Source organism: Pleurodeles waltl, chromosome 1_1, assembly GCF_031143425.1.
Source record: "Pleurodeles waltl isolate 20211129_DDA chromosome 1_1, aPleWal1.hap1.20221129, whole genome shotgun sequence".
Taxonomy (NCBI): Eukaryota; Metazoa; Chordata; class Amphibia; order Caudata; family Salamandridae; genus Pleurodeles; species Pleurodeles waltl.
Window position 1 is genome coordinate 946275342 of NC_090436.1, and position 26335 is coordinate 946301676.

General features: G+C 45.3%; 1 protein-coding gene across 2 annotated transcripts in view; it reads right to left on the reverse strand.

The window, feature by feature from the left end:
• Positions 1 to 26335, reverse strand: part of LOC138289633 (alcohol dehydrogenase 1-like) — a 385600-nt gene that overhangs the window by 326267 nt on the left and 32998 nt on the right. Inside the window, exon 1 of one of the 2 annotated variants that reach the window (XM_069230189.1) lies at positions 6716 to 6817. The exons of the other annotated variant lie outside the window; for it this stretch is intronic. Within the exon in view, the coding sequence (XP_069086290.1) occupies positions 6716 to 6733 (18 nt within the window). The 5' untranslated portion in view covers positions 6734 to 6817. Of the gene's footprint in view, positions 1 to 6715; positions 6818 to 26335 lie in introns of those variants that run through there. 2 annotated transcript variants of the gene reach the window in all.

The window sequence follows — 26335 nt, forward strand, 5'->3', positions numbered from 1 at the left end:
TGAAGCACACCACCCTGGAATCACCCAGATGTTTAGTTTTCAGATGTGTCTAGGTCTTGTGGATTTTTCTACATGGCAGCATCCCAAAGTCCAAAAAGTGCAGCCCTCACCATTCCAAGTGGGACGATTTTGAGAGTTAGCCAAGCTCTCATGGCCCAAATGTAAAACCAAAACCCAAAATAATCAAATGTCCTCTTGCTTGTCGTGGGACAAGATGTTTTAGTGTGCAGAGGGAGAGCTGAAAGATTGTTACCCCCTTCAGTTGGGGTGGGGGCATAACCAGGCCCATAAAGGTTGGTAACCACCACCCCACTATTCCCTGGCATCTAGTAGACTTTCTGACCCCCGGGGCCACTGGTGGGCAGAACAACTTTGGCCCCATTTATTTGGGGTGGGGGGTATGGCCATACCCCCATCCTCTTATTTTGAGGACGATCTGTTGCCAAGGCCTAATGGCCAAATGGCCTAAAATAAATTGGTCCCCCCAGGGGAACGACCCTTGCCTAAGGGGTCGCTCCTCTTGCGTGACATTGACGTAAAAATTAAGATCCCTAGTGTCTAGTGGTTTCTGCCCCCCTTGGGGGCAGATTGGCCCAACAAAAATAGGCTGATCTGCCCCCAAGGCTGACAGAAATAGTCTAAATACAATTTGCCCCCCAGGGGAGCGACCCTTGCCTAATGGGTCTCTCCCCATATATAAAAAACAAAAGTAAACATAAACAAAAATATATCCCTGGTGTCTAGGGGTTTGTGCCCCCTTTGGGGGCAGATTGGCCTGATAAAAATAGGCCGATCTGACCCCAAGTGGGGCACCAATGGCCTAAATACAATTTGACCCCCAGGGGAGCGACCCTTGCCTAAGGGGTCGCTCCCCATCGGTAAAACAAAAAAAATCCATGGTGCCTAATGGTTTCTGCCCCCCTCGAGGGCAGATTGGCCTAGTAAAAATGGGCTGATCTGCCCCCAAGGGGGGTAGAAATGGCCTAAATATAATTTGCCCCCTAGGGGAGTGACCCTTGCCTAAGGGGTCGCTCCTCACCTCTAAAAAAAGGGGAAAAAAGAGAAAAAAAAAGAAAAATTATCCCTGCCGCCTAGAGGTTTCTGCCCCCTCCGGGGCAGATCGGCCTAATAACAATAGGCCGATCTTCCCCCAGGGGGGCAGAAAAGGCCTTGAAAAAAATTGCCCCACTGGGGAGCATCCCTTTCCCAAGGGGTCGCTCCCCTTATGCCATTTTCGTTTTTGAAAATAATCCCTAGTGTCTAGTGGGCATTTCATCAGCCAGATCACTTCACGATCTGGCTGCTGAAATGCTCTGAGAGACTTCAAAGGGAAGGAAATTCCTTTCCTTCTCTTTGAAACCTCTCAGGCCCCCATCACATGATCGGAAGAGAAATGCTTTGCATTTTTCTTCCGATCGCACTGGAAGCTGAGCTTCCAGCACGATGGGAGGTGGCCTCTGATGAGGTTAGCGCGTGACCGTGCGCTGACGTCATCAGACGTCACTGGGGGGGGGGGGGGTCATGGGTGGAAGGGGTAGGGCTTCACCTTCCATCCCTGCCCTGTGGGGGTGGGAGGGAAGCCCATGGAGGGAGCGCTGGCTCATGTGCCAGGACATAATGGTTATGTCCTCAGCACAGGAGCACTGTGCCGGCGGACGTAACCATTACGTCCCCAACACAGAACAGGTTAATCACACAGGCGAAACCTAATGCATTTACCAATGCTTGTTTTCATTTATCTAAGAGTGCAAGCTCGTTTTTATTTCTTTTCATTTCCCTGTGGCTGGGTTTATCTTTTCCGAGGTGTGTTGGTGGTCGCAAAAAGGTAGGTGCTTGGGTCCCGGTCTGTACCCTACTCCTTGTTTATTTATGTATTGGCACTGAAATGATACTGTATTACTTTGCCCATCCTTTCTCAGAAAAACAAGAGTAAGTGAGTGCATGGTGTTAGTCAGGAGGGCTCTGAGGTATACCCCTTGAACCCGGCATGGGAATTCTGATGGGTATTTGGGTCCTCTTCTAAGGGTGGGAGGTTGTGCCATTCGACTATGGCAGGCAGAAAAGGACAGCTGGACGAACTCCCCGTGGTTCTAGAGGGTGAGAAAAATATTCCTAATGATTTTCCTAGCTGTATGTATAAATAAATATAATAAATAATGGCAATATTTTCATTTATCGCTGCAGATAGAGGAAGAACGTAAATTGAAGTGCTTTAGTTACATGCAGGGCCATTGGAATTATGTGGCAGACTGGACCAAATTATGCGGCAGGGTTGTTTCCTATTTTTCTTATTTTTTTTTTACTTTGACCTTTTGTAAGTATTGAGGGCTTTTAACCACGCCCACCTCAAGCCCATCACTGTCACTCATTTGTGGGCTTGCCTTTCAAAAATCCTTTAATATCATTGGTAAATGCTTTATGTTTGTTTGTATGGGGAGGTTTTGTTGCCGCCTGGCAGACTGCTCCGTTACATGGATAATTGCATGACTGCTGATATGTTTGACTGTAAGCGAACTTCTTTTTCCTTTTGCGTCTCTCCTTGGTGCTCATGCTCATGGCGCTTTGAATCAGCTCACTTATGTCAACTAATGTTCTGCTTTTCATTTTCTGGTTGAGAAAGCTGTGCAAGCGTTATTTTCCACTGTATGCCTCTCCAGTGCGGTATTTGGCGGAAAGCAACCTTGCCATGTCTCCTACTGATTCTTACTGCAAAAAATGCCCACGCTGCTATGTTTAAGTATGTTGCTTATTGCTAACATTCCCTCCTTTCTTAGGTGTTTTTCATTTAGCTAGACACTGCCATGTTCAAATTATGTAGCAAGAAAAGTCCAGCTAGGAGTTTACAACACCAATATCTCTGACTCATTTTGCTTTTCCTCTGGATCCCTGGCAGTGGTTGACTGCAAACTGATAGATAAAGGCACATCTCATGCCTGCGGGGGAGGGTGTTGCCCTAAAAAGGATGTAGTAAACCCAGTGTGCACTATGATTAGTGAAAGCAATAGATCGTTGGACACTTGCCCAGCCCCCTCTGAAACACACAAGCAGTGTTGAAGGTTGCAATCCATTATGCATTCCTGCCCTGCAGGCTTCATGTCAGGAGACTTGCCCTGGCGTGCGCACTAGATAAAAGAAAATAGATTCTAGTTTTATCAACTTTATGACGCTAGAAAATTATGTTTTAGGCTATCCTGACCAGATGGGCTTGATCATGACATTCTTCAACATTTCTGACAAGTCGGTGGTTTTCTGGCACAACAGCTTTAAGTTTGTATGATTTACTTAGGACAGTCTCCTTTGCTTCGTTTCTTGTGTTTTTTGTTTGTTTGGTGGAGTTTCAATTTGTTTTCCAGACAGTTGCTTTGTATTGATTGTATTCTACACATAAGATGAAAATTCAAAAGTGGTGTGGGGATGGGGTGCTGTGTGCAGTAGTGCATTTGTAAAGTGATTGCCATCCCTTTGGCACAGGCTTCTCAAACAGTACATGTGGCGTCATCACACTATCTGACATTTTCTGAAAACAGTTGGCCTGTGAGTATAAAGTACCGTGAAATAAAATTATTATAAATTATGGATTACATTCCTTAGATCACTGAATGCAATGAAATTTCATTGTGAACTCATTGAGAATTCTCAGTAATGTGCTTGTGGCCTAATACTAAAAAGTACACTGTATTGTGGATTGTAGTGCTCCTTGCCAGAGCAAGTAGAATTATGCAGCAAAGACGGGCCGAATTAGGTGGCAGGTTTTACAAAATTATGCAGCAGGAAGAGGCAAATTATGGTGAGCAATCTGGGACTGCACTGTTTAGCTATTTTTTCATTTCAACACTTGGAGTGGGCAAAGCTGCACCTTGTTTTTACCATCTTAACACTTGACTACAGAAATCATAATCTCAAACATCATCAGATAACCTTTGCAAGGAATCTACCATTGTGGGGAATCACGTTTTGCACTATCCCTTCATCTTTATAATGTATTTTCACAATTAATTAAAACATTACATCATGATCATTAATGATAAAACCAGAAAAACAAGATGAGATGTCATGTTTATCAATAACACACCAACACTCTCAATGAATTCCTCTGTTAAGACCATATAAAACAATGTCCACCCTGGAACTATCAATACAAAAAATCAAAGTTTTGTAAATCACATGGGCAATAAACAGCTTAATATATTAGTTGAATTTGTGTTTTAACAGTGCATCCATGATATTCCGTCATTTTATGAATCTAGTCAAAACTTGTAGATGTTACCTGTTTAATCAGAATGTAGTTTATCAGCATTTGTGAACATTGAATTAGTCCACATAACCTTTTACCGAGCTGTGTTTTAGGAACCTAGCCAGTGCATAATATGAGAACAAGTGTTTTTGATCAGTGATCAGAGTCTACAGTTTTTAGGTCAAGCGTGCAAGCGCTTCTCGACCTGTTGTAAGTATTCTGTCGGCTTTTAACCACGCCCATGTCATGCCCATCACTTTAACTCTTTCGTGGTCTTGCCTTTCAAAAATCCCTTGATGTCATCTATAAATGCTTTATGTTTGTCCAACCTTGGGGCGGTTTTGTTACCGCCTTCCAGACTGACCCTGTTATATGGAATATTGCATGATTGCACATATACTTCATCCTGGACAAACAATTTTTTTTCTTTTGTCTCGGTCCTTCATGCGCCATGGCGCTCAGAGCGAGAACAACGCACAACCCTATTGCGAACTCCATTGGCAGTATTGAAGCACTGGTCACATTGTTCACACTGTTACCTAATCAGAGTAATTTCTTTTGGCTCTCCCCTTTACACTCCAGAGCTTTCACAAACACACTTGTAATTATTAAATTCTTTAGGTAAAAAACACAGAAAATCCTCTCCGACATAGCGGGAGAGCTGATGCTTCAATATTCACTGCATTCGGGAAACTTGCCCCATAATGCTTTGCAGGCCATTTCTTTTAGAAAACATTTTTGCTCATAACTCAACCTGTGGTGGTCCTAGGACAATGGGACCACCATCAAAACGTTCACAACAACGTGCTCTTTCTGGCTACATCATATCTGTGTCCCCATACTACGCTACTGTGGACCCCAAAATAATAACCACTGCCACCATTGAGTGTCTGTTTAAGCGCTCTCACGGGGAGAACTTTTGTTTTACAGCTGGGAGTAGTTTGTTTTCCAAGGGCCTTATTTGTAATTTCATTGTAGTTGGCCTGTTAGCCCTAAAATGTGTAATGTGCTATGCCTTCTAGGGGCTAAATATATGGTTAGAGTGCATTACTGACATTTTCTTTTTGTGTGGTTATTTTCTCTAGGAGCTAACTATATAGTTACTTAACCATGATTCTTGCAAATGCTATTTTCATTGTGGTGTCCTCTAGGGGCTATTCTGAGCATTACAGTCTAATGCCAAAAGATTATTTCTGATAAAGGTTTTAATTGAGTTTACATGATAATTATATATTTTATTAATCTCTCCTTATTGCAATTATGACCCTTATTAAGGCCAATTTAGCATCCTTATTACACTAAGACTGTTTGAACACTCTTGATATGTTTGGGTGACCCTTCCAGTTTATTTCTCCTTTGTGGCTGTATTATGTCTTTTTTTTGTGGAAATTGTGTTAGCCAGTCAGCAACTCTGATGGTGCGGTGGTGAAAGTGGTATTTTATGGGAATTAGCATGGCGGATTTAAATTAGGATGCTAAATGGCAACATTTTCTTTTTTGCCTGAAGATAGAGGAAGGAAGTATATGGAAATGCTTTAGTTGTATGAAGGGCCACTGGAATTATACGGCAGGAAAAAAACAAAATTATGAAGCAGGGTTGACCAATTTATGTTACAAGAAAAGTCCAGTTATGAATTTACAAGGCCAATAGCTTGCCCAAACTCCCCCTTTCCTCTCTGGACCTTTGTGTGTTGTAATGCTTTTTCCGATATTTCACTCACTTCTTATGTCAAAGTTTGGTAAGAAAATTATGAACGTTCCATTTTCTCGACTAGTTATAGCAATTCTAATGACTAATTTAGTAATCGAAAAGGAAAACCTTTTTTATTTTGCATTTTGGTATTTTATCGGTGGTATTGGTGTTTATTGATAACGTATTCAAAATGAACAAAGCAACATCTATCACGTCTTACTAAAAATGTGCACTAAGGGCTGCAGTTACATTTTATTTGATATGGAGGAAATGCGCAACCCTCAAATATCTAATTATCGTCCTGCAGGATCTGTATTTCTAACTTCCCCTCACATGCTGTATATATGCCTCCCCTAATGACGAGTCTACGGAACACTCTATTTTTATTTAGCATTGACCCTATTTCACCAAAGTTCTAATGATAGCGGAAATTATTAAGGGGCGTTTTACCATCTTGCGACATAAAAGGTGTGAACCCTTGTAGCCCTTCGCTCGCGCCTATTTGATGCTGAGGGGCTACCGGAACAGTACTTCGAGCCGCATGGAACTTGAACTGGGCGCGGCAAGAGCGATTTCAAGGGACTCAAACGCGCACGCCTCGGGTGGGATCCGCAACACCTGGCGACTCCTAATTGAAGTCCATGTCATTTGGGAAGCGAAAATGTTATCGTTTGCAGTATATAACTATCTCATGCATAAAGTAAACTTCTTTCTAAATTAAACACGTTCTCTGTGAGATTTCCCACTTCAAAGCACACCCTCCATAGATATGAATGGATTTTGCTTACTTTTCCAGCAGCTGACATGTTTCCCCTGTTCACTGGGAGCTCCTCCAAGGCGTCAAGCTCCAGGCTGCCACCTCTCTAACAAATGTAGCTGACTGTGTGAGTCAGTTTATTTAATTAAGCAGCACTGAGCAACGCCCTGAATGTGCTTTATAAAATCAGCCACCGTGAGCGAAAATGGCGCTGTGGCTTTCCAACGAGATTTTGGGTGGACGGTTTTCTGTTTTGTCTGTCTCATTTTCACCTTAATTAAGCACTGGCAGTGCCAATTTGTAGCGGAGCTTGCAAAGTGTCACCGAGGCACAGGAGTGTGAGGGGGGTCACCAAGCCCCAATTTGTGGATGGAGTTTTATCACGGAGAAGAGAATATGTCCTTGCTTGCGCTAAGCCCACGGCACCCTTGCTTGACAGCTGATGCCAATCACTTTGGCTTCAGCAGGGTAAACTTATTAACTTCAGCCACGCAGAGCCCAGGTAAAGTATATAGAAAGTGAACTTTCAGATCTGTCATGATGTAGATCAATTAACGAGGTAGCACCAAAAAGCCAGTCGTACAGTGGCAGCTGGTAACATTGGAAAGTGGTGGGATGTAAAAGTTGGGTATCACTTTTATTTAGCCAGTGAAGGGAGCAATCCTAACCCCTCAGGTGCCGTGGACCAGAGGCCTTTTCCCCCCTCAGGTGCCAGGCCTTTTTTTGGCTATTTGGGGCAGTTCGCGCTTAGGCCCTCATAACTTTTTGTCCACATAAGCTACCCATGCAAATTTTGCGTCATTTGTTTCCAACATTCTAGGGATCCTAGAGGTGCCCAGAGTTTATGGGTTCCCTTGTAGGACACCAAGAAATTAGCCAAAATAAAGCAAACATTTCATTTAAAAAAAAAATGGGAAAAAGGGCTGCAGAAGAAAGCTTGTGGTTTTTTCCCTCAAATGGCACCAACAAAGGGTTTGCAGTGCTAAAATAACCATATTCCCTGCTTTCAGGAACAGGAAGCCTTAAATCAGAAAACCAAATTTTTCAACCCAATTTTGGCATTTTACTGGTACATACCCCATTTTTACTATATTTTGTGTGCTTTCAGCCTCCTTCCAGTTAGTGACACAAATGGGTGTGAAACCAATTCTGGATCCCAGAAAAGCTAAACATTTCTGAAAAGTAGGCAACATTCTGAATTCGGCAATGGGGCATTTGTGTAGATCCTACAAGATCTTCCTACAGAAAATAACAGCTGAAATAAAAAAAAGGATTGAAATTGAGGTGAAAATAGCAATTTTTCTCCACGTTTTACTCTGTAACTTTTTCCTGCAATGTCAGATTTTCAAAAGCAATATACAGTTACCAGTGCTTTAAATGGGCCGGTACTGTCTGGTACTGAGTACCGGCACTTTTTTATTTTGAGAGGGTGAGTACCGGCACATCTCAGGAAAAACGTAATACTTTTAATTGGAGAGTACCGGCACTTCTCGGAAACAAGCAGGTACTCTGGCACAGAGTACCGGCACTTTATTTTTTCCATTTCAAGCACTGACAGTTACGTCTGCTGGACTCTTCTGGTTGCAGGAATATATAGGACTTGCAGGTTCATAGAACCATAGGTACACAGAGCCAATAAAGGCGCTACCCCTTGCAATGGGTTTTCATTGTATACTTTGTATTTCCAAAATGGGCAGAAAATAAGGTGTTGAGAAGCAGTGGTTATTTGCACATCTCTGAGTTCTGGGATCCCCATAGTAGCATGTGAATTACAGGGCAGTTCTCACATAGATGTCTTTTTTACACACTGTCTTACATTTGAAATGAAAAAATTTAGAGAAAGTCAAGGGGCAATAACTTGTTCTGCTATTCTGTGTCTTGTGCGGGTAGGCCTAATGCCCACAACAGGAAACGCATCATGGACACATCACATTTTTACATTGAAATCTGACGTGTTTTTTGGAAATTACCTAGCTGTGGATTTTGGCCTCTAGCTCAGCCACACAAAAACCTAGCAAACCTGAACATTTTTCAAATCTAGATACCTAGAGGTATCCAGGATGAGGTAACCTGTGGGGCTCTCAACAGGTTCTGTTACCCAGAATCCTTAGCAAACCTCAAAATGTGGCAAAAGAAACCTCTTTTTGCTCACAATTTGGTGATAGAAAGTTCTGGAATCTGAAAGGAGCCACATATTTCCTTCCACCCAGCATTCCCCCAAGTCTCCCGATAAAAGTGGTACCTCACTTGTGGCCTAGTACCCATGACAGGAAATGCCCCAAAATGCCCGAAAACACAACATGGGCACATCACATTTACACAAAGAAAACTGACCGTTTTTTTGCAAAGTGCCTAGCTGTGGATTTGGCCTCTAGCTCAGCTGGCACCTAAGAAAACCTAGCAAACTTGGACATTTTTTAAAACTAGACACCTAGGGAAATTCAGAATGAGGTGACTTGAGGGGCTCTCACCAGGTTCTGTTACCCAGAATCCTTAGCAAACCACAAAATGTAGCAAAAAAAAAAAACTTTTTCCTCACATTTCAGTGCTGCAAAGTTCTGGAATCTGAGGGGAGCCACAAGCTTCATTCAAACCAGCATTTCCCCAGGTCTCCCTATAAAAATGGTTGCCTTTAATCTACAGATAAAAATTATACCTCACTTGTGTAGGTGGGCCAGGTGCCTGTGACAGGGAAGAGCTCACCCCATGGGATGGGTGCAGGATCAGCTGGTCTCGTCCCCGGCACACGGGAACCGTGGCCGAGAACGAGACCAGCTCGTACCAGGCTCCCAGTATTTTGCACGGCATGCAGCATCAACTTGGAAGAAAACCAGGCATTGGGAAGCACCCACAGCTGCTGGCTGCAATCAGTCATACAGAACTAATTGCAGACAGGTCTTTAAGTGGGATGAAAAAAGTGGAGGCTGTTTGAAAGGGACCATGTAAAATACATTTCTGTGATTCCCATAGTGTGCCATCCAGCCTGTGTTTTGGTTTCTCTCCAAGATGTTACTGCATCCTGAAATATAACACAACAACTGACATACACCTAAAACCTGTCAGTACTATTGACTTTGTCAGTGGTTGTTAGCTTAAAATAAAAGAGTTTAAGATAAATAAATGAGTAACAACTATGATTGGTTATAAATAATGAACATTGGGAATGTTTTAAATTCTGAAATTGTGAGATTGTGAATTAAATATCGTTGAGGCCTATGTAAGGAGCATGGCCTTCAGTTATTTGTGATCCACGTTAGCTATGTATGTCCTTTTTCTCTTCACATCTCATCCATCTGCACATTTTCAACCTCCTCTCATTCCTCTTCAGCACCCTCTTTTCCCTCTCCCCCGAATGCACTCCCTCGCACCTCCCTCATTTTACCACCCAAAAAACACTGCACTCGTTCACATTTAAGCACTCTATTACATTTTGCTTTTGCCTTCTAAATATTTTGATCTCTACGCACCCCTTCAAATACATTTATATTGAATTTCAGTTGCAGCTGGAATACATAACCGTTGTTCTGTGTGCTCTGTAGAGAGACTAACCCACTGTCCGGTACTTTGCTTTGCCTTCAGCCTCAGCACCAGTGTTCTCAATCAAAGCCCCTCATAAACACCTGGTACTAGTCAAAGTATGCACTATGCAAGAGTAATACAATGCACAGGAACACAGCATGATGAAACACCTATCTCAATTGGGGAATGGAACTTTACCTAAAACATGTGAAATAAAAGGAACTAAGGCCCACATTTATACTTTTTGACGCAAACCAGTGACGGCGCTGGTTTGCATAAAAAAATTCACTGCCGGCTAACGCCATTCCAACGCACCAGGCGGGTGCCTTATTTATGGATTGACTTTAGCCGGCGCTGCGGGCTTGTTAGAGAAAAAAAAAAATTACTCTAACCGGGCAGCGCAGGCGTAGGGAAGAATGGGCGTTGTGCGTCAAAAAATGGTGCAAGTCAGATTAGAGTAAAAAATCATGGCTCTAACCGGACTTGCACCATTTTTTGATGCACAACCCCCATTGAAACGACTCCTGTCTTAGGAAAGACAGGAGTCATGCCCCCCTGCCAAATGGCCACGCCTAAGGGACTTCTGTCCCCTGGGCATGGTCATTGGGCACAGTGACATGAAGGGGGGCCCAAGCTAGGCCCTCCTATGCCACTTTAAAAAAAAAAGTACTTACCTCAACTTACCTGTACTTACCTGGGATGGGTCCCCCCCATCCATGAGTGTCCTCCAGGGGTGGGCGAGGGTGGCAAGGGGTGTCCCTGGGGGCAGAGAAGGGCACCTGTGGACTGCATCCATGGTCAGAGACCATGGAAATGAGCCCACAGGTCCCTTAACACCTGCCCTGACCCAGGCATTAAAAAACGGCACAAATCAGGCTGTGCGCCATTTTTTAAGGCCCGTCCCCTCCTGCGCGTCAAAATGACGCGGGAATATAAATAAGGCGCACAGGCCTTAAAGTCATTTTTTGGACGGGAACGCCTACCTTGCATGTCATTAAAGCAAGGCGGTTTCCCGCATCCAGAAAATGACGCACACTGCTGAATTTTGACGTTCACGGGGTCGGGCGTCAAAGTATAAATATGGTGTTAGGTTTGCGCCGAATTTGCGTCAATTTTGTTTCTCGTAAATTCGGCGCAAACAGAGTATAAATATGCCCCTAAATGGCTGACACACATTACACACATTTTAACATTCATTGTTCGCATATCAATCCTTGTTTGTGGCATTAAGGTTAAGGGCATGAAGATAGGGCCAGTTTTAACGCCATACAGCCCATAACTGCCTTTACTGTAAGCACATATTTCTTCCCTTGCCCTTGACTTGAATATTTGGATTCATTTTGCAAGGGAGCAAGAACCCTGCTAGTCTTTTGGAACAGTTACACGAGGAACAAATACAGCAGCTCCACTTCTAAAGGTCTGCAGCTAGGACCAGAAGTGTCACCGTGGGGGAGGCTAGTGTGACAAGGGGTCTTAGTACCATAAAATAACACAAGATTACCATTATAACACTTACAATTACTGAAGACAAGGCACTAAATCACACATGCTTGCATCCACTCCAACTGCATGACGAATGAGGAAAGGGTGGGATCCATGCCTATGAATGATGGATGGCTGCCCTCACGCAGGAATGAAGACACATCTGGGATAAAATCAATGAACAGAGTGAAACTTGTCCAACCTCAACTGACAAAAATGAAATTTAGTGAGTGCAGATGCAGGGAATTGCAGGCAGTACTGATAGTGAGTGCAGACACAGGGATGACAAAAGTACTGACAGAGTTGATGAGGGGTTACCAACCCTTTGCTAAAAGAGTGTCCACACTGACAGACCACCAAACTCAAGCATGGTGAGGTAAAGAAAGGGATCCCCAGATTCTGCTGATGGGTGTACCAGTGAAGTCCCAGACTGTGTTGTGAGAGCAAAGACACATTATAGACCACAGGATTCCACTAAGACATGGCATGCTTGGAATAGATCATGTGAATTAGTTAAGAGAGTAGAAGTGAGACCCTTAGACTGTGGTGAGAGAGCATGTTCACGTGACAGACCATTAGAATGCAGTGAGATAAGCTGGCACAATAATGCGGTGCTCAGGTTTTTAAAGAAATGCCCTTGTTTATTCCACATTAATGGGCTGGACAATCATCAAGGCATGGAGGGTAATTCTTGGCTGTGCCACCAACAAGAAAATGTTCTTGTGAAAGATCACATATACATAAGTATTAGTTACTGAGTGTTATGTTCAAAAGCTGGTCTCAAGTGCTGATCCACATCTAAAGTCAGCCATTTATTATAACATGGGTGTTTAATTTGTATAGGCAGGAATTTCCAACCGATAGACCTTTGGGTAGAAGTAATGGCAACTATGTAGCATTTAACAATATAATAGTAAAGTAACATATGGAAACGAAGTAGCATTTAGACAGTATTAGTGGGCATTGGGAATATCAGGTGTTTGAGAATTGAACTACTTTTGGAACTACTTTTGAATGATCATTTGCACTTGATGTGTGCACTGCCTGAAGGCATTAACACATTTTATTGTCTAGGGCCATTGGCGCTCATTACTGCAAGGGGACATTGATGCTCATTACACTCTGGGTATATTGATGCTTTTTACTGTCTTGGATCACTGAAGGGCAGCCGTGGCCATTGAGAGACATTACTGTTTTGAGCCACTGATGTCCATAACTGTCGGAGGCAACAAAGAGAGACCGACGCTGCGACTTGACATCTAACAATTTCAGAGATCACAGGTTATCCCATATTAGGTCTGAGAATAGAACATGGCACATTGTTTTGTGTGTTAAACTGGTGTGGGGGAGAGGAAGGAAAAGATATAGACCAGGGTGAGATGCCATAATTCTGTAACCAAAATAGCTTTTAACAGAAATATTATTGCCTACATATAATTTACAAAAATAACCCCTGTTGGAGTTAATAATAAAAATAAAGCAACAACTCAGAAAAATATTGGGTTAAAGAAATGTACTTTAAGCCTGATGGTGCGTTAAGCAAGCACTAGGTTTTGTACCATGCCAGTAACAGACCATCATGCTTCAGCCCATGTAGTGCATTAGACAACAGCATTATTTTCATCTTGATTTACTGACGGTATTGTCAGAACAGGATAGCTCTGCAAGCTGACTGGCCATTGCTGACAAAAACGGTTATCTCGATGTTACAAATTCAAATCTTTCCAAGTTCTTTGATTTGAGAAAGATAAGATGTTTAACAATAACTCTTACTTACGAAGCTCATACATACAGAAGTGTGTATTTAATTTAATGTTAGTCAGTGCAGTAAAATAATCTAACCTATTAACCTGAAAAACTTGTGAAGAATATAATCACATGTTCATCAGCACCTTTATCTATATCCATTTTAATTTGTTTGATTTATGTACTTATGATGCACACTTATGCAAAAAATCCAGCCTCAAAAGCGTACTGTTAGAAATGGGGTCTCTAGGCAGCCTGTCCAAGTAGGAACCCTCACTCTAGTCTGGATAAATGAGATACCCAGCTCAGGTATCCCCTACTCACCCCACTTTTTGTGACGCTCCATTGGCACTATGCCCTGCACCATATTTACAAGGTGGCATTAAGCCACCTTGTACATATGGCCCCTTCATACGCAGCACTTTGCGTGGTAGAGGCGTGCAATGGGTGTTGAGTGGTTGGGCCACAGCAACACCCATGGCATTTTGCCCCACATTTACGAGTATTCATAAACCTGAGGCAGCTCTAAAATCTAACACCACGCCAGGGGTGCCATTAGCAGGGCGCAACGAGGAGAAATACTTTTATTTCTCCTTGTTTTTTGCTCTTTCTATGTGTGCTGCATTCTGCAGCACACATAGAAAGAGCAAATCGTCTTGAAAGATTGTTTTTGTGTAGGAATGTGTCCCTTCCTGCTCAAAAACAATCTCCCCCTCAATGTAGCCATCCTTGCACCATGGCGCAAGGGTGGCTGCGTTGGCGCTTGCCTGCAAATTTAGCACTGGCGCAGGGGGCAACACAGGGGTGCGCTGTATTCAATTAAATACGGCGCATCCCTGCGTTGTGAAAATAACAGAGCCCAATGCTGCCAATTTTGGCGCAGTATTGCGCACTGTTATTTTCCCTTAAATATGGGCCATGGTTTCTTATCTCCTGGGAGGGGGCGGATTTTTACCCTGGATACTAGTTTGGGGCCCTCTGGAGAACTCCTTTTGTTTACCATTGTTCCCTCCCCTCCACTCTGTTGCTGGAGACCCTACCCACCTTTGATGGAGTCCCTCCCATACTTCATATTGTGGACGCTGGAACTAATCCAGTGGTCTGACTCCATAGCAAGCTTCCTGGGGGCAGTCTGCTTACTATCAGTTAAGTGCTGTCGCAGCTCTGCAAAACACAGACTCGACAAGTGCTCCCCTGCAATTAAGTTGTACAGCCCCTGAAGATATGTGACATTACTGCCCTTCACCCAACCATCCAGTGCCATGCAAAAAGAATTCACACATTCTAAACAGGACAGTGAGTCAGTTTTCTTACTTCCCCTACCCTGATCCCTATACTTGTCAGGAGTGAGACCATACGTGGTGAGAAGGGCCTCCTTCATGAGGTGAGGTTGTACTCGTTACCCACAGATAACAAAGTGTCCCTCCCCTCCTCTGTGAAGTGGTTCACAATCCTGCTCCTCACTTCTTCTCAGGGACCCCGTCCATGTGGATAGATGCCTCATATCCCTGAAACCACCTCTGAATATCATCTCCCTTCTTGTATTCCCTTCCTACATTCCTGGGGATGTGGTCTATCTTATCTGAGTGCACTGAGGTATTGCTGCCACCATCACTGCTGGATCTACTCATTTGATTAAGCTCCTTTACTCTGAGCTCATGATCTAAGACCATCTTCCTCGCCTCCATTTTTAGCCTGTCCAACTCTATCTGATGTCTCCTGTCTTCTCTCCTGTCTTCTAGCTTCTCTGGAGTCAGGCCCTTTAAACCACCATTGCTGCCTGGCCCAGAGGGTACCTCCCCCGCAGCAACTCCTGCACCCTAGCACATATTCCCTTGGACTTGGCTCCACGGTCTCCCCAGATGGATCCTCAGAATGTCCACTGGCATTTCTGGCTGCTACCCGGGCCCTCAGTGCCTTTTGTAGCTCCTACTTCCTGGTGAGGCCTCTAACTTGAACTTTGAGGCTTTCACAAACTGACTTCAGTTCCTCCAGGGTATAGGTTTCCAGCCTATCCTCCTAAAAAAACAAATCCATGGATGCAACTGATGATGCTCTTGACTGAGACATGATGGAGTAGTTAGTTCAACTTGAACTCAAGACGAAAATTAGATCAAAGGAAAAATCTAAAACCAAAAAACCTGTATGTGGTACATAGTGGTCTGCAATATGGTAGTACTGTACACCAATCACTGTAGGGCAAGGGCAAATGCAAGTCATAGCCTCACCGCTGACAACCAGTGTTAGAAATGGGGTCTCTAGTTGGCAGTCGCTTTGTACCCTGTCCATGTAGGGACCCTCACTCTAGTCAGGATAAGGGAGATACCCAGCTCAGACAAACCCCTGCTAACCCCCTTGGTAGCTTGGCATGAACAGTCAGGCTTATCTCAGAAGCAATGTGTAAAGTATTTGCACAAAACACACAGTAATACAGTGAAAAAACTACAAAAGGACACCACACCAGTTTTAGAATTAATGACCAATATTTATCTGTGTGAAACAAGACAGGACTGTGCTTGGTGGATCTCACAAGCGGTGTTCTCAGCCCAAGGTGCAGGCAGCGTGCCGGTGCCAGCATACAGCGCTGTCGTCAGAGATGCGAAGGCTGCAGTGTGAGCAAGGCGTTGTGGAGTGTGGGGCCCACAGGTCACAGTGCAAGCAATGGCCTGGTGACGGCGTTAGGTGGCGGCGCAGGTGTGACCAGGGTTGTGGTGCAAAGCTGGGCATGGCTCCGTGCAGCAGTGTTCGGTCACAGTGGGGTAGTTGACGGCGTTGTGGTGGTTTTTCTTCTGTTGCAGCACAAAACACACAGTTCCGAGTGCTGTAGGCAGATGAATTTGAAGTCTTTGATATCCATGAGGCTTCAAACAGGAGGCAAGATTTACTTCAAGCCCTTGGAGTACTTAAGAAGCACGGATACACAGCAAAGTCCAGTCTTTGTCTGCTTTAAGGCAGAAGCAGCAACTACAGGCCAACCCAGCAAAGCACACCCAGCCAAGGGTCAGTACTCCTCCTCCAGCTTTTCAGCTCTTCATTTTGGCAGAGGTTCCTCTTGATCCAGAAGTGTTCCAAAAGTCTGGGGTTTTGGGTCCACTACTCATACCCCTTTCTGTTGTTGACAAGATCCTGTGTTGCCCACGCCTGGCCCCAGACACACTCCAGGGGGCCGGAGACTGCATTGTGGGAGTCCAGGCACAGCTCTTTCAGGTGTAGGTGTCAGCTCCACCCTCCCCACTCTAGCCCAGGAGACTCATCAGGATATGCAGGCTACACCTCAACTCCCTTTGTGTCACTGTCTAGAGGGAATTCATAAACGTCCCAACTGTCGATCTGACGCAGACATGGATTCCACAGATAGGCAGGCAGAGGCACAGAATGGTTAAGCAAGAAGAGGCCCAATTTCTAAAAGTAGCATTTTCAAACAGACAATCTAAAAACCAACTCTACCAAAAGATGTATTTTTAAATTGTGAGTTCAGCGACCCAAAACTCCACATCTCTATCCACTCCCAATGGGAAACTGCACTTAAAAGATATTTAAGGCAATCCCTATGTCAACTTATGGGAGAAATAGGGCTTACAATAGTGAAAAACAAATTTGGCAGTATTTCACTATCAGGACGTGTAAAACACACCAGTACATGTCTCGCCTTCCAAGAACACCGCACCCTGCCCATGTAGCTACCTAGGGCCTAACTTATGGGTGCCTTACATGTACTTACATGTACTAAAAGGGAAGGTTTGGCCCTGGCAAGTGGGTACACTTGCAAGGTCGAATTGGCAGTGCCAGACTGCAATGGCTGGTCTGAGTCATGAATACAAGGCTACCTATATGGTTGGCACAATCAGAGCTGCAGGCCCACTAGTAGTATTTGATTTACAGGCCTTGGAGACACATAGTGCATTTTACTAGGGACTTACTAGTAAACCAAATATGCCAGTTATGGATAAACCAATCACCAATACAATTTACACAGGGAGCACTTGCACTTTAGCACTGATCTGCAGTGGTAAAGTAAAAAGAGACAAGAAATCAGCAAAAAACAAGGTCTAGCATACCATAAAAAACAGGTGAGAGGACAAAAAGACAGGGGAAACACACCAAAAGATGCCAGGTCCAACAAGTAGCATATAAATCAGAAAGGATGAACAACCAATACCATTTACAATATGTTTATTCACATTAAAAGAGATATTTAGACCAGCAACTACCAAACAGCCACATGAATATAAAAGAAACCACAGGTCACTTATTTCATTTTTCACACAGTTTTTAAATTGGTCTCTAAGAGGAATTAGTCCACTACTATGTAGTGTTACATAAAGCTGCTCTGGCATAATTAAAATTTTTCCACCAAATTTTCCCCACTCAGTGTTTCAAGGTCTAGTTTAGGGCCAGCTGCTGAGTGTTGATTCCTTTTAGCAAGTGAATTATTAGGCATGTGAATGGTATTCCTCTTTAAGTAATAACAGCACTATTCCTTAATATGTCCAATTAGGTCTCAAAACCTCAAATCTGAGCTCAAACCTAGGTAGCTGTAGCAAAGAGCTGACATGCTTAAATTAGGAGAAATGTGTAAAGCATTTATCAGTACCAAAACGGTCAAAAAGTAGAAAACACAGCACAATAAAAATCCCACTCCAATTTATAAAAATAGAGAACATTTTAACAATTAAATGGACACCAAAATGACAAAAAGCTGATGTTGGGAATCAGAATTATGATTTTTTTAAATTTTAGGCATTTATAGTGCCAAATAGCGCAAAGTGTCAACCGTGGGCATGCTAGAATGCATCAAAGTCAAAAGGTAAGGCCATGGAGTGCAGGTCAGACATACGGACCAGGTAAGTCCCGAAGGAAAGTTTAACGTCTGACATAGTCATTTTTCTGAAGAAAAACCATGGCCAACAACACTATTGGCTTGTCGAGGTTACATCTATATCAGAAGAGGGGCTCAACTATGGCAGTCAGGTGAAGTGCAGGACCTAGGTGGGAGCCTCAGCTGTGACGGGAAGTTCAAGGTTCTTGATGTCAATGGTGGGAAAGCTCCAAGGTGGTGAAGTCTTACGTCTGGGCCCAGGAAGGTGTAGTTGGCGGCAGGATGCTGCTCGGCATTTGTCCTGGAGGAGTACCTTGTGTTCAGGCTTTGAAACATTTCTGGAAGTTAGGATCCTTTCTGGGAGGCAAGCTCCTAAGTTGAGTCTGACAGCAGGTGCAATGCTGGCAGCTGCAGCTCGGCATTGGTCCGGAGGGAGCCTCTGGTTGTTTTTGCAAAAGAGTTCAGGAAAAGTTTTTAAGTGCCCAGTCTTGCAAGTTTGAAGGGGGAAGAGTACACTCTAACACCAGCCAAGTGTCCGGGACCTTTTGGGCAGCTCTTGGGGGTTAGGACTCAATCTCCCAGAAGCCACCACAATGGTCCAGGGCAAATGCAGTTGGAACCAGTCAGCTGAGCTCAGCGGAGATATAGGCTTCTTCCAGCCAACTAGCCCTTGGAGCCCTCTCTTCTGTTCAGGGTACAGGTGGGGAGCAGGACTAGCCCGTCGAGGCTTCTCTCCACAGGTTTGACCGCAGGTACACTGTTTCTTCTGTCTCCCACAGGTCCAGGTGTGTTCACAATAGGGTATGGAGGGTGTCAAATTTTATATCCAGTGCCAGTTTGTGGGTGGGGGATACTCCAGGCAGGTCTCTACTCAAAGGGGTAAAGGTTGCCAGGGGTGTCTCTACCCACTTTTGCAGCATGTCCTCTGTTATTTTACTGTGAATTACTCCACATTGCCCCTCTCTACCTAAAACCAATATGGCAGAACCTTTCTCTTCTTGTGGAAAGCTTTGGACACACCTCTGAGGTATGTCCTAGGCAAATGAGAAACTCCCCTAAAAAGCATTTCTGGAACAGGTTTTCTTCCCACTGGGATTAGTGCCAATGTGGCTACTCAAATCAATCAATCATTGGATTTGTAAAGCGCAGTACTCACCAGTGAGGGTATCCAGGCACTGTTGCCACTACGAAAGTCTCAGTCGAATAGCCATGTATTTAGACCTCTTCTGAACTCCTGAATGGATGGGGATGTTGTTAGGTGTGGGAAGGCTGTTCCAGACCTTTACTGCTAGATAGATGAAGGAGCAATCACTGTAGATGCAATGGCAAATGTGTGGTTTTTGTGGTGTGTTTGTAAGGGAGAGCGAGGTGGAGCAAAGGAGTCTGGAAGGGTGGTGGAAGTTCAGCCAGTGATTTAGCCAAGCTGGTCCTAAGTTGTACATGGATTTGTACGCAAAAGTCAGGACCTTGAAGTTGTATCATTTGGTAAGGGGAGCCAGTGGAGCTTTCTTAGATGGGGAGTGATGTGAGTTTGTTTAGGGAGGTAAAGGATGAGTCTTCCGGCTGAGTTCTGGATGGTCTGAAGTCTTTTCGTGAGTGTAGTGATGAGTCCAGCAGAGAGTGTGTTGCCGTAGTCTAGTCGGCTGGTTATGAGGGCATGTGTGACTGTACATCTGGTGTTGAGAGGGAGCCATTTGAAGATTTTGCAGAGCATTTGGAAGCAGGTGGAGGAGACAGCTTTGAACAAACGTTGTCCCAGCGTGAGGTGGTGTTACCAAACAGTAGTCCCTTTGTTTTGTTAGTGTTAAGTTTGAGGCATCTGTCGCCCATCCATATTGCAATGCCGTTCATGCAGTTCTGGAAGCTGGATTTCATTGTGGAGGGGTCTTTGGAAAGCGCAAAGATGAGCTGTGTGTCATCAGCGTAGGAGATTATGTTGAATCCGTGGTTTCTGATGATGTCGGCCAGGGGGATCATGTTGGTGTTGAAAATGTTGGGGCTGAGTGATGAACCCCGGGGGATGCCACAGATAATGTCCTTGGGCTTTGAGGTGAAGGGTGGGAGGTGGACTCTCTGTGGTCTGCCTGAAACAAAAATGGTGATCCATTTCAGGGCTTTTCCTCTGATTCCTATTTGGTGGAGACTTGTGAGGGGAGTGTTGTTGGAGACTGTGTTGAAGGCTGTGGTTGGTGCAGAAGCCAGATTGTGAAGTATCCCGGATATTGATGTCTTCTAAGTAGATCATGAGCTGGTGGTTAATGGTTTTCAAGTACTTTTGCCAAGAATGGAAGTAGGGAGATCGGCCTGCAGTTTTTGAGTTTGTTGGGGTCAGCGGAAGGTTTTGTGAGAAGGGGTTTGACTCCCACTTGTTTCCATTTTTCTGGGTCGGTAGCTGTGCTGATTAAAGAGTTGAGGATGTCAGTGAGTTTGCTGGCGACGGCGCTGATTTCTAGGTTGAACATGAGGTAAGGGCAGGGGTCCATGGGGCTCCAGAATAGCTAGATCTCATGAGATGAGTGGTGCTCTGCATGGAGACAAGTTTCCAGTTTGTGATAGAACAGTTGGTGGGGGATCTGAAGAGCTCAGAAGATTGATGGTGCCTGCGATGGACGGTTGGGTTGCAAAGGTTTTGTAGATGGTGGCTATTTTATCGAGGAAAAGGTCAGCAAGGGAGTGGCATAAGTTCTCTGAGGAGGTGCTGCAGTTCTGTGATGCAGAAGGGTTGGAGATTTCTTTGACTATTTTGAAGAGCTCTTTGCTGCGGTGGAGCTGGTTTGTATGCGGGAGACTAGGGCTTGATTCCGGTGACGGTGATGCATTTGTGATATTGGCTGAGCACACTCTTGAAAGCGGATCGGTCAACGGGGTCCTTGGTGGAGGGCCATCTTCTTTTGAGCTGTTTGCACCTGCACCTGGTGTTTCTAAGATCTGATGAATACCAGCTGGCTTGCTTAGAGCAGTTGTTGGGTTTGCTTGGTTTGCTGGGTTCAAGCATGCCTGTGGTGTTTGAGATCCATGTGGTGAAGTTTCTGGCTGCAGCGTTACACCATTGGGCTTTGGATATCTTGCCTCAGCTACGATGGGAGGTGTGGGGTTGTCTCACTGAGAAATCATGGGCTGCAGTGAATGTGAAGGTTACGATGGAATGGTCTGTCCAGGTGAGCACTGACGTATGGTCATAAAAGATTGTATTTCTAAAGGTGAATATGGGGTCCAGCATGTGTCCTGCGTTGTGCATGAGGTCGGCGACAGTTTGGTGAGTCTAGTTATGTTCATGCTGTCCAGGAGATTGGTGGTGTTGGCGTTGTTGGGATCGTCGAGGTGGAAGTTTAGATCTACGAGGAAGATGTAGCGTTTGGTGTCAAAGGCTTGGGTGGCGATGAGTTCAGGGATGGTTTCGCAGAAATTTTCTACGTCGTCCAGTTGGTCTGTAAGCAAGGGTTCCATTAATAAAGGTTTTTCTGTCTGGGTTGATCACAAAGTGATGATTTTCCTTAAGTTGAGCATTGTATCCCGTAGATGTGGAGCAGTGGATGGTATCTTTGTGAATAATGGCAATTCCGCTGCTGGGCCTGTCTGTGCGATCCAAGTGGATGATCTTGTACCTGTTGGGGGTAGCAGCGGTGATGTCAGGTGTTGTGGAATCATTCAGCCAGTTCCCTGTGAGGAAGGCTATGTCTGGATAGAGGGAGGTGATGATATATTTCCGTGGTGTGTTTGGAGGGGGAGCGAACATGGAGCAGGATGCACTGTTGAAGGCGGTGTCTGCATGTGCTTGGGTTCTTGTGTTGCAGGAGAACTGGTAGTGGCGACAAGTGAAAGGACCTTCTGTGGGCCTTGGGGAGCAGCAGCAGCATGAGCTGTTGGAGGTGTGGACACTGAGTGCGACAATCTCTGCTGTGGAGTAACTGATGAGGGAGGCAAATCCAGAGTTTCTAGCGCTGGACAAGATCCAGGCGAAGAACGAGCGCTGATGGGCTTGCCTTTAGCGTGCCATTGGCATGCCAGCGGCGCAACCGCACAGCGGCCTCCATAAATAGCACTGGGAGGGGCTAACAGGGAGGCAAGGCAGGGAGTGAGGCCAGAGTGGGAGAAAATGGTGGGTGGGGGTTCAGGACAAGGCGCAAAGAAAGACAATGGCACAACAAGTTAATAAGTAACCATTGTGAACCCTGTGGACTAATTAAAACAATACACCATAATTAGCAAAGTAACGAAAAGACAAAATAAATATTGCCAAAAATAGGCATAGTTACATATATGGGGAGACAGCAAGACTGAATCTGTGAGGTTTCAGATCAGAGGCAGGTCACTAGACAACTGCAGTAAACAGCAGGCAGTTGGCAGCAGCGCACAGATCAGGAGGTCACCTGCTGCTCATAAGACTGTGCAGAACTACCACTGGGGGGCTAACAGGGATGTGGGGCAAGCAGGAAGCAAGGCCTGAGCTGGAGAAAATAGCAGGGGGGGTTCAGGGCAGGACACAAAGAAAGACAATGGCACAACAAGTTAACAAGTAACCACTGTGATCCCTGTGGACTAATTAAAACAATACACCACAATACACAGAGTAAAACAATAGCAGAGTAACAATTAGCAGAGTAGCGAAAAGTCAAAATAAATATTACCAAATATAGGAAGAGTTATGGCTATGGGGAGGCAGCAGCAACAAACCAGTGAGGTCTCAGATGGGAGAAGAGTCACCAGACAACTGCACTGAGCAGCAGACAATGGGTTGTGGCGCACAGACCAGGAGGTCAGCTGCTGCTCACAGAGACTCGCAGCGGCCTTCTTAAGTAGCACTGGGAGGGGCTCACAGGGAGGCAGGGTGGGAAGGGAGCAAGCCCTGAGGAGGGGAAAATGGCGGGAGTGGGTGTGGAGTCAGGGCAGTGTATGAAGAAACACAATGGCACAACAACTTAACAAGTAACCACTGTGAACCACTGTGAAACTTAGACAATGGCTGGGCAGTCCTAGGTGCAAATTACATCTGCCTTTGACATGAGATGCCCCATTGAAGCTTGTGCATTTAGTGAGCACAGCCCCCGGGCCATCCTGTCAGGAGGAAATCACACTTCCTCCCAGCCGAGGCCCTTTTGTTCCCTTTTCTGGGAGCCATTCACACCTCCTTGGAGAGGGCCAGCAGGCTGCCAGGTGGCAGCTGGGGATTAACTCTGAAAGGACCACTACAGGCTTAGGGTAGGAAAATGACAGCTTTCTAAAAGTGACATTTTCAAAATAGCAATTTAAAATCCAACTTGTGCATAAGTTTGGGTTTTAAATTACGATTAATTTGAATTCTTGAATCATGGTTCCAAATATTGCCAAACTGAAGTTATGCATTATAAGGTGTCATCATGTAATTTAGTGCTTTTCTAAGGGAGAGCAGGCCTTGCCACACATTTTTAAAACCCCTCTACCCTGCCCCACTGGCACAAATGACCTACTGTAGGGGTGAACTGTAAGTATTAAAAAGGCAGGTTTAGGCCTGACAAAGGGTTTTTTCTGCCAGGTCAAATTTGCAGTTTTAAAACGTACATGTAAGCTGCAGTTCTCTAGTGGCATTTAACTTACAGGTGCTGGGAACCATAAACTGGAGATTGAAAAGTAAGTTAAATGTGTCACTTAGAAGCCTTAACCTATTCAACAAGATTTTAAGGGTCAGGGCACATGCACTGGGGCCTGGTGAGCAGTGTACAGAGTCCGAAAACCAACAGCATAATTTCAAAAAACTTGACGGAGATCATGCAAAAAGAGATATTTTCTTATAATTCTTAACAAGCTATGTAAACTGAAAGCTGTTGTTTAAATATCCTGCACACCAAAAAATGCAATGCAAAGCATTGGAATAAGAATAATAGAGTAAGGCCCATATTTATACTTTTTGACGCAAAACTGCGCTAACACAGTTTTGCGTCCAAAAAATTAGCGCCGGCTAACGCCATTCTGAAGCGCCATGCAGGCGCCGTATTTATTGAATGACGTTAGCCGGCGTTAGCCGCCGGCGCCGTCTGGTGTGCGTTAAAAAAAACGATGTACACCAGGCAGCGCCGGCGTAGGGGAAAATGGAGCTTGGGCGTCAAGAAATGGGGCAAGTCAGGTTGAGGCAATTTGTTCGCCTCAACCCGATTTGCGCCATTTTTTTTCACTCCCAACCCCCATTGAAATGACTCCTGTCTTAGCAAAGACAGAAGTCATGCCCCCTTGCCCAATGGCCATGCCCAGGGGACTTCTGTCCCCTGGGCATGGTCATTGGGCATAGTGGCATGTAGGGGGGCACAAATCAGGCCCCCCTATGCCACAAAAAAAATAAAAATACACTTACCTGAACTTACCTTAATGTCCCTGGGATGGGTCCCTCCAGCCTTGGGTGTCCTCCTGGGGTGGGCAAGGGTGACAGGGGGTGTCCCTGGGGGCATGGGAGGGCACCTCTGGGCTCCTTCAGAGCCCACAGGTCCCTTAACGCCTGCCTTTTGCAGGCGCTAAAAAACGGCGCAAAAGCGTCCGTGTGTCATTTTTTTTGACCCGCCCACTCCCGGGCATGAATTTTGCCCAGGAGTATAAATCCGACGCACATGCCTCGGAGTCGATTTTTTAGACGTGAACGCCTACCTTGCATCTCATTAATGCAAAGTAGGTGTCCACGCTAAAAAATGACGCAAACTCCATGGACTTTGGCGCTAGACGCGTCTAACGCCAAAGTATAAATATGGAGTTAGTTTTGCGTCGAAATTGCGTAAAAAAAACGACGCAATTCCGGCGCAAACGGAGTATAAATATGCCCCTAAATCTTTCACCTATAGCCTAAGTAAGACTAAGGCCCTCATTACGGCCCTGGCGGTCGGTGATAAAGTGGCAGGTAGTACCGCCAACAGGTCGGCGGTAATTACCGCCAAATTAAGACCATGGCAGAAAGATCTCCGAAAGACAGCCAACATACCACACCGACCACCAAGGCGGAAACAACAGCCACCACGGCGGCAGCCACCTACAGCCAGGCGGAAAGTCAAAGTTCCGCCCACCATATTACAACAACACAATCCGCCACCTTTTCCGGTATAGTACCAACGACATCAAAAGCCTGGCAGAAACTGAGCTCAGGAGGGAAAGGACTCACTGTTGGAGACACAGGGAAGAACCACGCTGCCATGGAACCCAAACTGCATGTATTTCCGATAATATTCTATGTTCTGCTCCACCACGAACACCAACGCCGGCGAAGATGACGACGGTGAGTACAGGAAAAAGATAGTGACACACACACGCACAACACACACCCCATTCACACACCCCATACACCCAACCAGATGCACAAGAAAGCAAGCTAATCCCCCTAAATCGGCTGAAAAATGCAAGGACAAAACTAATTTGCTAAACTGAGTGTAATATTATCAACACAGTAAAAAATAATACGTTTACCAATGTAACAGATATTTACAAACGTACAGAACAAGGGACACTGCCCAGTCCTCAGTTCGCGTGGGCCACATGGCCACAGTCCAAAGTCCAAGGCCCCACTTGTCACCTGCATCAACAAGGAGAGAACACTGCAGGGGCATCAGTTGGCAAATAGGCAGGCATCTCAGGGGAAGGGGGGGCACCTCAGCCGGGAGCAGAAACAAGACCACTGGTTCTGGAGGGGGCAACATGCTCTGTGCTTGGTCCTGGGGAGAGATAGGCCACAGTCTCTAAGGTGGGTGTCTTGCCCACTGGTTCTGGAGGGGGCAACATGCCCATTGCTCTGTCCTGGGAGTGCAAGGCCACAGTCTCTCAAGTGGGTGACTTTCCCACTGGTTCTGGAGGGGGCAACATGCCCTGTGCTTAGTCCTGGAGAGTGATAGGCCACAGTCTCTCAGGTGGGTGTCTTGCCCACTGGTTCTGGAGGGGGCAACATGCCAATTGCTCTGTCCTGGGAAGTGCAAGGCCACAGTCTCTCACGTGGGTGACTTTCCCACTGGTTCTAAAGAGGGCAACATGCCTATTGCTCTGTCCTGGGGAGTGCAAGTCCACAGTCTCTGAAGTGGGTGACATTCCACTGGTTTGGGCCTGGGGAGTGATAGGCCACAGTCTCTCAGGTGGGAGTTT